General features: G+C 42.2%; 1 protein-coding gene across 1 annotated transcript in view; it reads right to left on the reverse strand.

Annotated features, from left to right (window-relative positions):
* Positions 1–12255, reverse strand: part of LOC125721930 (protein NLRC5-like) — a gene marked incomplete at its 3' end in the record, with an annotated part of 510329 nt that overhangs the window by 431559 nt on the left and 66515 nt on the right. The window contains exon 13 of the mRNA XM_048998139.1: positions 11500–11673. Coding sequence (XP_048854096.1) covers positions 11500–11673 — 174 coding nt within the window. The remainder of the gene's footprint in view (positions 1–11499; positions 11674–12255) is intronic.

Genomic DNA, 12255 nt, shown 5'->3' on the forward strand with positions numbered 1-12255 from the left:
ACAAAACAGGACTGGTTTGGGTGAGATAGTCTGAGTAGTAGGTAGAAATTAGGATGGAGATGGTTTTAGTGTAGGCGTAACAGGTCAGTAGATGTCGGACAGAATGCAGAACCCTCTGGTGGAGTGCCTGAGCCCAAAAGAATGTGTGGGTTCTGTCAGATGTAGTACGATGTAGAAATTGGCACCTGCCTACCTAACGTGGTAGGTGTAGATCTTGCAGGTTAAGCTTAGTTTATAGTACCTGTGTGAATATAAGCTGTCTTAAATATTTATAACAACTGCTTATTTGAGGGAATACTGCTTACACCAGCAGTAATATCATGCTTTTCTTTTTTGTAAGCTGATCTATAAGACATGAGAAGGCCTGAAAAGGTGGAATAGCATTTATGAAACAGTGTACTGAAATCTGCAGTACACACTGCCTATGTTATAAAAGAAGTCTGATGATAATGATAATAATGATAATGAGTGAAATGGCAGGAAAGTGACAGGCAATTAAAAATCTGGAGTCAGATGAAGGGAAAGGTAACAATTTTTTGAAGGTTTTATAGGAAATAATGACATTTCAGCTGAATTTGCTAAGGTGTGTCTTAGACGTATATGGATAGTGGCCGTAGCGCCCCCGTTTGACCAATCGGCACCAAAGTTGGAGGGTCTGTCTGGGGGCCAGTGCTAAATTAGTGGATCAAATTTTGTGCGGATCGGATGAAGCATGCCTGAGATTTAGCTGTTTAATTGAAATGAGAATGGAAATGGTTTGGCCAGCAGGTGGAGCCTGCGCTCAATTTGATAAACGCTATTCATTACTTTTAAGCCTTCTCAGTTAAGTTGGGTCGTAGACACATATGAACAGTGGCCATAGCACCCCAGTTTGACCAATCGGCAACTAAGTTGGAGAGTCATTCTGTGGTCTAGTGCTACATTAGTGGACCAAATTTTGTGAGGATTGGATAAAGCATGCCTGAGATTTATCTGTTTTATTGAAATGGGCATGGAAATGGTGCAGGTTGGGTGTGGCTGGTGGCCATATTATACAGACAGATCAAGTATTGTTTATGAATCATCCATGAAGGCAGCATCCTGATTGACTTGATACCAGAATCACCTAGTTGGGGTGCAGATTGTTGGAGTTATAGGATTATGTCAATTTATTCAGTTTTTAAATATCACAAGGGAATGCAAATGGCTGTCATTAAACAATACATATATCTTGATTTGGCATGACTCACAGAACTTGCAGTACAAAGGATTTTGACCAGTATTATGTCACAGAAATGAGATAAATGTCAGTTTCACTGGTTTTGCAGGTTTGAGACACATGTTACATTGCTGTAGCGCCCCCGTTTGACCTGTCGGCACCAAATTTGGAGGGCCCTTTCCCACTACCGTCCTACAGGACATATTGAAGTTTGGTGATGATTGGCTGAGGCAGGCCTGAGATACAGCTGTCTGATTGAAGTGGGCGTGGCACCTGTACGCTCTGGGCATGGCTGGTGGCCATACCTTACAGAAAGTTTAGGATTTTTTGGATAATTATTTATCAGTACTGCCTAGTTTGTTATCATACAAGAGCAGGGCTGGTACTCAAAAACACCCCCAAACCACTAAAATATACACCACTTTAGAGAAGTGTCCTGTACACCTCCAAGAGTTGAATTGTTATTAAAGAGTTTATGTTATAAAACTGCATATCAAGAAAAAAACCACAGCTCCCTACTCATCAAGATCAGTCAGAACTAAGCCATCGAAACGTCAATGCAAACTACGAAAAAGCTCTAAGGTCCTCTTTGGAGTCTTTCTCATGATGGTGGGTAAATGTGGGACGGCTCTTCTGATCCTCATGACTTCTTGTGCGCATATTAAAATGGGGCAGATGTGTGGAGGTGGAGACTCATTGACTTACCCTTTTGTGTAAATCGAACACTATATGAGTTAATATCCATCCATCCATCCATTTTCCAAACCACTTATCCTATTGGGTCGCAGGGGGTCCGGAGCCTATCCTGGAATCAATGGGCACGAGGCAGGGAACAACCCAGGATGGGGGACCAGCCCATAGCAGGGCACACTCACTCACCATTCACTCACACATGCACTCCTATGGGCAATTTAGCTAGTCCAATTAGCCTCAGCATGTTTTTGGACTGTGGGGGGAAACCAGAGTACCTGGAGGAAACCCCACGATGACATGGAGAGAACATGCAAACTCCACACACGTGACCCAGGCGGAGACTCGAACCTGGGTCCCAGAGGTGTGAGGCAACACTGCTGACCACTGCACCACCATGCCACCCCCTGAGTTAATATTAACGGTGTAAAAACAACACTCACTACACACTGTAAAGTGTTACAGGTAACACTGAATGGTGTGAACCCATATAAACACCATGCAGTGTTAATTTAACACTGGCATATTTGCCATGTACAGAAAGCATATGTGCAGACTTAAATTAACACTGCAGTGTTTATATGGTCCACACCAATCAGTGTTAAGTTTAACACTCTACAAAGTACAGTGATTGTTTTTGTACAGTGTTAAAATTTATTAACTCTTTTAGTGTTCAATTTACACCATAAACTGTTACATCACTGTGACTACACCTTGTTACAGGTTGCTAGCCGATATGGATGACACACAGGTACAAAATGGGTTGCCCCTATCTGTCCCATGGCACCACCCAATAAGTAAACCTTAGTGATCCACCAATCCCCACATAGGTTACCCCTCAGGAAGCCAAAGCCTCTCAACCAACCATTGACCAGGACACAGGAGCAGATGTCACCAAGAGGACCTGCCAAGCTAAGGGCATTACAGCTCTCCTAACACCTTTCTGCACATATTACTCATCACCCATGGCCACAAGGCCAGGACTGGGAATCAGTTGGCCTTACATCAACAAAGGTGATGCTACAAGTTGAGTTTAATTCAAATTTTATTGAAATGAATTAGTTCATATAACATATAATTGAACTATGAACTTAGAATTTGTACCGATTCTTAGATAAATGAATTTTGTGTAGCCACTTGTCTTAATAAAATTAATTACATCATCAATATTTTTTTGTTTGTTTAAGTAGGTAGATTAATATAAATAAATACATTTAATTACAAATAACAATATGTTTATGTAACGTAAAATTCCAGACTTTAAAAATTTAGGTTTAATTTGATTAATTAAAATTTTATTTGATACATGCAACAAAGTAAATGTTATTCAAGACCAGAGAGGATTTCTTAAATTTAGCACGTGATTTGCATACTTGAGTTTACTGTTTCATTTTTGCTTTTCTGTGTTGCCGAACCTGTCCCTATCCTCCACACTGCGACGGTTTTGCTTGTTTTATACGTCAATGCAAGAATAATGACAACACTGGAGCAAAGGATCTAAAGGAGAGAATCCCCAAGCTTTTATTTTTGTAACTAGTACCGAGCATGTAAATTGGAACAATTTTATGCCCAACACCCACTTCCCCCATTGGCTTAAAACTTGCCCCAAGGCATACAAACAACACAGCATTTCACCGACGGTAACCGTCACACCTTAAATGAAACTAACTGAAATTATCTCCTACACATTCCCCATAGCACGAAACACAACAACTTTAACGATAACTCATTTAACCCCTAAAACAGACCCAAAACAACCCGAACAAAACTCGGCAGGGGCAGTGCATACTGGAAGTCACCCCCCGTCTCAACTCCGTTACACTGCCCCCACCTCAGCTGTGGATGTCCCCAGACACTTAACCCAACACAAAGCCTGTGAGGTGCCGAGGCCGACGTTACTACCTCCGTGGCAACAGCAACAGCAGGAGAACAAACAGGAGGCTGGGGCTGGGGCTCGTCCACACCCCGCACCCCCACCTGAATCACATCCATAGACCGGTAAGGCACAAGACGGTCCCGGTGTAGAACCACCAACCTCGCCCTTCTGCTCAGCCGCACCAGATAAGTCACCTATGAAAGTTTTTCCAAGACAGTGCAGGGTCCTTCCCAGTGGGACATGAGCTTAGGAGACAGCCCCCTCTTTCTCACAGGACTGTACACCCAAACCATCTCCCCAACCCCAAAGTCCCTGCCCTGGGCACGCACATCATACGCCCACCGCTGTTTGGAACCAGCCTCTGCCAGCGCCTGGCGGGTGAGCCTATACACCACCCGCAGCCTCTCACGCAGGTGATATAGGTACTCCAAACCCGGCTTACCAGGCACCTCTGGCTCAGGCGGGGAACTGAACACCAAGTCCACAGGCGTCCTCAGCTCTCTCCCGAACATCAGTGCCGCCGGGGTAGATCGTGTTGATTCCTGGACCGCGGTACGGTACGACCACAGCACCAGCGGCAGGTGGCGATCCCAGTCCCTCTGGTGTTGGCTGGTCAACATGGTGAGCTGCGTGGCAAGGGTCCGGTTGTGCTCCACCAGGCCGTCACTCTGCGGGTGCAGAGGGGTGGTGTGGTTCTTCCGCACCCTCAAACGGGCACAGACCTCTCCAAACACTTCCGCTTCACAGTCTCGGCCCAGGTCACTGTGCAATTCCTCCGGGACTCCGAAACAGGAAAACATCTCGTCCAACAGAAGGGTAGCCATAGTCACCGCGCTCTGATCAGGCACCGCATATGCCTCTGGCCACTCGGTAAAATAATCCATGGCCACCAACACATAACAGTTCCCCTTGTCCATCACGGCAAACGGCCCTAACATGTCCACAGCGACCCACTCCATCGGAGCCCCCACCCGATAATCCTGCAATGGTGCTCTGGAACGCTTCTCCCATGAGAAACGGGTGTTCAAGCGCAATAGTGTGTATGATTATGCGCACCGCTTTCCTGCCTGACATGGCTACCTTCTGTCCCGTGACCGTAGTAATCCTCCACTCGGAAGTCCCTTGGTCTGAGGCGCTCACAGAGTCCGCGTCAGACAGTAATCCTTCACAGATTAACGAAATTGTGGACCCAGTATCCACCAATGCACGGCACGACACACCATTCAGTGTACAGTAAACGTATAACCCATTCTGTCCAAAACGCGCACTTAGCCCAACATATGGGAAAGAAAACACAGAGGTGGGCGGCAGGTTCCCCTCCTTGCTGCCCCACCTCAGTTTAACTGCTGCTGGGGTATGTAGTCCACTGGCGTAGAAGCTGGGCCGTAGCGAGCGACGTGCCCTAGCTGCCGCAGTGAAAACAGCAGCGCTGAGCCAGAGCATAGATTCTAAAGGAGAGAATCCCCAAACTTTTATTTTTGCAACTAGCACCGAGCATCTATGGTGAGTATACATATGCCACATACGATACATATTATTATCATCATATGCCACTCTGAAGACCTGCATTATAAGCTTGCAAGACTTTCATTGACTTGAAATCAACATAACACCAAAAGCAAAATACAAGTTCGAAACACATAGGTGGTTCAGTATACAGAAAGACAGCCCATAAACCCTCAAAAACAATGAAAGGTAAGCCGAAAGATGCCACAACTTATTACAAAACCTTCAAAGGCTGTAAAGCCCATATTGGTCACAGTCTTTCACATGACGGTCTTGAACTTAATGTCCTTAATTGAGGTGTGGACCAATACAAACACCATGCAGTGTTAATTTAATCAATGCCTTTGCTGTGAACAAATATATTTACATCATATTGATATATTTATGTAATGCCAAAAAGTGAGTCAAATTTTCTTTTTTCAGTGATATGACACTTTGCCAATTTATAAATATTTGAGTTATTCTATATTTTAGAACTATTAATGAAAGTACAATGTTTTAACAAGTAACCACTTTACAAGGAAAACCAGAATGGTATGATTTTTGTACAAAAAGTATAACTATATTATAACTATATTAATGTAACTATATTATTTCTTTTGAGTTCATCCAAAATAAATAGGCTAATTGGATGAATAAGAAGTTAATCGTTTGCTCAGTTTAGTTGTCTTTTCAACATAGTTTTATGTCTGACAATTACACACGGTGTTAGCATAACTATGTAATTAAAGCTGTATACTGTACATCAGCTGGAGTTGGCTGTATTAACTGATTTTACTCAGGTCAATTGGAATTTATTTGTGAATCCAAAAGTACAGCAGTTCCTTCTAATTTAGATGTAATACTAAAATTAGTCATTAAAATGTTGGGCAAACTCAAAAGTGCTACCAATTACTTAAGAATTTTGAACTGGATGGAGGTAATATTTTTTTACAGTATAATGTTAGCATGCCCAGGGGGTGGCCAGTCAGTTGACCTTGGACCCCCAGATATTTTTTTTCTCCCTACTTGATAATTTTTGGTTCCTCTCCTCCATTGTCATCTGGCTTTCTTTTTCATTCCTTTGTCTTCCCCTTTCCCTGTTTTGTATTATTCTGTCTTAATGGTGTTGTGACACGTCACAACACACCTATGTAAAGCACCTTGAGGCGACTCTGTTATGGAAGGCGCTATAAAAAATAAGCTGGATTGAATTGCCCAGTAATACTGACCTCAATGTCACCAGTTTACATGGAAGATGATTCTTCAGTCCAGCAGAGAGCAGCTTCACTCCTGAATCCTGCAGGTCATTATCATTCAGGTCCAGCTCTCTCAGGGGTGAGGAGTTTGATCTGAGAATTGAAGCCAGTGCCTCACAGCATTTCTCTGTGAGTTTGCAATGATGCAACCTGTTATGCAAGAGAAATGAAATTAAAGTGTAATTACACCAAGATTTTAGTCTCTAAAAAATACGGTACTGTGCTTATATATTAAATATTGCCTAGTTTTATGGTCTCAGGTCCCATCCCCGACACTGTGGCATTTGCAACTGATTTGCCAGTGAATTGGGAAACAATATTACAAAGTAATGTTTAGTACAGCAGACTGTGTGTGTGTGTGTGTGTGTGTGTGTGTGTGTGTGTGTGTGTGTGTGTGAGCGGTATATCTATCCTTATGGGGACACAATGTCCCCATAGCGTGATAAATATCCGTTTTTTTCCCCCTATGGGGACCAGGAAACCGGTCCCCATAAGGGAAAACTCTATTTTATAAAAATCAGTGACTGCTATGAAACTTAAAATGTAAAAACTCTTGTATTTTGCTTGGTTACTTATTGTTATGGTTAGGGCAGGGTGGGGGTTAAGGTTGTCATAGTTAGCATTAGCATTTTTCCCATAGAAGTGAATGACCGGGCCCCATAAGGATAGGTATACCCTACATGTGTGAGTGTGTGTGTGTGTGTGTGTGTGTGTTAAAAAAAATGGGTGGCATGGTGGCACAGTGGTTAGCACTGCTGGGTTATAAGTTTGTCCAAATTTCTTGAACAAAGATTTTATGTAAATCAAATCATGGCTTGAAAAAACAGTTAAATCTTAATGTCACACAGAGTGAGCTTAATGTTATTACTTTACAGTGTGGATTTTTCAGTCCATCAGAAGGCAGTTCTACTCCAGAATCATGAATTTTATTGTCACTCAGGTGCAGTTCTCTCAACTGGGGGGAGCCTGAGGTGACAGATGAGGCCAGCGCTTCACAGCATCTCACTGTCAGTTTACAGTTGTTCAACCTTTGAAGGATATAATATTGAAACCCACTAAATCTCACTTCAAATCAGCTTCAGTCTCTGTATTATCAATATGAAAAAACAAACATATACAGATGTAGCCACTTGAATTTTCTCCTGTTCCCATGATGGGGCCTTGGCTGGTCCTTGGCTGGTCCTTGGCTGGCCCCTGCTGGGTCCTGGGTGGGACCTTGACTGTAATGAGATCCACCACGATGATGTAATGAACAAGGGGGCCGGCATGATCCATATATCTTGTGAAGTGCACCAGTCCCTCCTACAGCATAGCAACATGATGCTGCCACCTCCATACTTCATAGTTGGGATGGTTTTATGAGGCTTGCAAGTTTCACCATTTTTTCCTCCAAATATACCATTATGGCCAAACAGTTCAATTTTCAGTTTCATGAGACCACAGGACATATCTCAAAAAATTAATATCTGTGTCCTGATGTGCAGTTGCAAACTGTAGTCTGACTTTTTATGGTGGTTTTGAAGCAATGGCTTCCTTCTTACCGAGTGGCCTTTCAGGTCATGTTATTGCAGGACTCATTTTACTGTGGATAATGATGCTATCTTACCAGTGTCAGCTAGCACCTTCACAAAGTCTTTTGCTGTTGTCCTGAGGTTTATTTGTACATTTCACACCAAAACACGTTCATTTTTGGGACTTGGAATCCATCTCCTTCTTGATCAGTATGACAGCTGCATACTGCCATGGTTTTTTATACTTGCATATTATTGTTTGGACTTAATAAAGATTAACACTGTAAAAACAACACTCACTGCACACTGTAAAGTGTTAAAGGTAACATTCAATGGCGTGGACCCATATAAACACCATGTAGTGTTAATTTAACACTGGTACATTTGCTGTGTAGGTGAACACATCACTGTACCCTGAATTTGCAGAAAGTCGACCTGGAACATCAAATATTTTTGGTAAGGACACCTGGAATAAAAGAAAGTAAAAAGGCTGAATGTGGCACATTAGATTTTTGTAAATTATAATGCAGTCCATTTAAACCAGCTTGATGAGGAATATTTGTATGAAGACTAGTAACATCTATTGTACATAAAACCTCCACAGAATTCACCTCGCTGAATTCATCCAATTTTTGTGAAAGATCAGACGTGACTTTGAATAAAAAAGGGCAGGTGATAAATCTTTGATATGATAATCAAGAAACTGGGACAGTGACTCAGTCATGCACTCATTGCCAGATATAATATGACGGCCAGGTGGATTAACCAAACTTTTGTGAATTTAGGCAGAGTATAAATAACTGGTATGACCAGATGTTTCTGGAACAGATAGTTATACTCATTATGGTCAATGCGGCCATCTCAACAAGCTATTTTTAACTTGGATTTTATCTCATCAAGAAATTTGAAGGTTGGATCAGAGGACAAGCACTTGTATGTAGTGTCATCTCCATGCTGTCTCTCTCAGTTCTGCCCTGCCCAGTTCGAGGAACTGTTGGAGAAGTGTGAGACCAGCCTGCAGGTCTACAAGATGGAAAGTCAGCAGAAGAAAATGGAAAAATACCAGACACTGGATTACCAGACCGACAAGCTGGCGTATGCTGGCATGATGGTACGTATTTCCCCTTACTGCCATGTTGCGGTGGGGATGGTAATTGAGGGAATGTGGTGCCTCACATCTTGCATCCGGTGGGAAACCATCAGTCACTGTAGGTCGCATGCACAGAGTTTTACTCTCTCAAGTTAAACCTTAGTTCACTTTTAAAATTTAATCACTCATTTTTGGCATTCATTTACACATTTGTTTATGGTAGATTGCATTCAATTATCCTTTCCCCGTGTTTTAGTACGGGTGAGAAAGATCATAGCCATTTGCTAGTTAGCTTGTCGGTTTTCAGGTATGAAAGTTCACTGGATTAGCTGGGATAGTTTTATTCCTGCTTGTTGTATTTTAGTCATTGAATGTAATGTTCACTACTAATGTGATTTTTTTCGTATATTTCCAACTCTATAGTTTTTTTTTTTTGCTTTCACAGCAATGTCTCCTGCTATGTATGGTGAGTTAATGTAATTAGCTGTGTTCAGTTGAAAGAAGTAAAGTGATTTTAATGTAATTCACCAGAATGCCGTTTAATTATGATACTCAGGCACTGGTTAAGCAGGGCATTAATAGGATAGAACAGAAAGACTTTATTGTCATTATACAGTTAGTAAATATAATATACAGACAAATATATATAAGGTACATTACATTTTAGTCCGAGTGAAACACTGTTATTTTGCATGTTTGTTCAGCTCCCTGAACCCCGTCATTTATTTCTGTCAAACATACATTTCAGAGTAAAAAGGTTTATACAGGTTAAAAATCAGGGATTTACAGTGGAGAAGCAGTAACATAGCACACAGTGGAACAGTAAAAATTATGTAAAAAAAAGAGTAAAAACTCTTTATGCAGTGAGCTATCCCAGCGTCAGCGACACTGTGCAGTCTGTATAATAAGCCCCAAACACTGGATAGAGGGACTCAGTGAATGAGGAGGTGAATCTGTGCAGGGGGGTCAGTCCATCAGAGGAGACTCTGTAGAAGGACAGAGCACCAGCCTCCCAGTCCAGATACACTCCTACTCTGCGGGAGCCTGAGGGCTGTATGGGTATGACAGTGTGTTTATTATTGTGCCAGACAGAGTAACTGACAGTATCACAGTACAGACTCCATGACTTGTCATTGCATCCAAGCAAACAGTCATCACACAGTCCTTTCCTCCCGATCCCTTTATAAGTCACTGCTATCCAGGCTCCATATCCATCCCACTCAGCCTCCCAGTAACAGCGACCAGTCAGACTCTCTCTGCACAGAACTTGGTCCCACCAGTCAAATCTCTCTGGATGATCAGGATATGGCTCCTTTGCCCCCCATGTCATCTTCCTGTTCCCCCCCGACAGAGACAGGCGTCTGTTTGCTGTGTTGGGGTCCAGCGTCAGCTGGCAGGAGTCTGTAGGCAGGAGGAAGAATTATTAATCCCATCAGGTAGCCTGTATTTTATTCTTCTGTACAATACAAAAACAGCACAGCTTCCCCTAACAAATCAGGAATTCAGGTACAGACAGTCCCTGAGTTAAGAATGTCCGACTTACGAATAGCTTGTACTCATGAACGGACTGCCATAAAGCTTGTTATTGTAAAAATTCGGGTTAAATACAAAAATTCGGGTAATAATTCGGGTTAAATGCCTGTGTTTTCAGGTACATAATAACGAAAACACGTGCTACTTTGTGACGCGGTTCGTCAGCTCGAGGTACAGTACAGTACCATATTTACTTTTATTTTTATTGCATAATAATAATTATTACTCATTATCATTTAATGTGCCACATTTATTTTTCCAATTTACCTACAAGCTCAATCTAAAGACAGACATCGGGAACGGATCTCATCCGTAATGTGCGACCTGCCTGTATGTGAAATACCTCAGAAAATGTCGGCTGCCAGCGGGAAGAGCCGCAAAAACGCTGCACGTGCTAAACTAACGGCTTATACAGATGCAAATTGCAAAATAACCTCATCACCACATGTACTCACCACAAACATATTTACAACAATTATGGGAATGCAGTCATAAAGTAATAAGAATGGTATTTTGGTGATGTCTGTTTTGAATCTTATCTAAAATAATATATATATAGAAACTCACCAAAACACAAACATGGAAATGTATCTGCATACAGTGCAAAACACACACTCAGCACAATGACTGTATGAATACAGCCATAACATAGTATTAATGGTATTATTAATAAAAACATGCAAAGACACTTACATTTCTGTAAGCCTGGTCTGGTCCTGCACTCTCCACCGTGATCCACACTACAGGAGAAGCAGAATGACATAGTACTACTGCTGTATCCATTTATTTATTGGTGCCTCTTCTTCACATACATGCATAAGTATCTGTAGCGTGTCAGACACACACTCTGTACTCACTGCAGCTTCTCCAGTTTACAGCTGGGATCCTCCAGTACAGCAGAGAGCAGCTTCACTCCTAAGTCTCCTGGGTGATTGTAGCTCAGGTCCAGCTCTCTCAGGTGTGAGGGGTTTGACCTCAGAGCTGAAGCCAGGGAAGAACAGCCTTCTTCTGTGACTCTACAGCCTGACAGCCTGCAGAGAGACAGACAAAAACACTCTGATAAATAAGATCACCTCACCAATACAAGTATTAATTTTAAGTAAATGTGACTACTTTCATAAACTGTGACTCCTTTCAATAATTACAGTTTACAGTCTTGAATACCCAGTAATACTGACCTCAGTATCTTTAGTTTACAGTGTGAATCCTCCAGTCCAGCAGAGAGCAGCTTCACTCCTGAGTCCTGCAGGTCATTGTCACTCAGGTCCAGCTCTCTCAGGGGTGAGGGGTTTGATCTGAGAGCTGAAGCCAGTGCCTCACAGCATTTCTCTGTGAGTTCACTCCGGCCCACCCTTATGAAAATGAAACATTTATAAAACTTCTTTTTCCACTGGTGCACTGTATATTACATTAAAGTGAGCCATCACAGCGATGACAAGAGATTTTTGTAAAGCAGTGAATTTGTTGTACAGCACATAAAAAGCATATTAACAATCACCCTGGTTTTGATTTACCCCTAAAATAAACACTGGCCCTTTGAGAGTTTTCACTGCAACCCTGTGTCTCCTGCCTTCTTACCCAACACAGGGAGAGATTAACCTTCACATCCAGAA

Source organism: Brienomyrus brachyistius, unplaced genomic scaffold (assembly GCF_023856365.1).
Source record: "Brienomyrus brachyistius isolate T26 unplaced genomic scaffold, BBRACH_0.4 scaffold36, whole genome shotgun sequence".
In the NCBI taxonomy this organism is placed as follows: domain Eukaryota; kingdom Metazoa; phylum Chordata; class Actinopteri; order Osteoglossiformes; family Mormyridae; genus Brienomyrus; species Brienomyrus brachyistius.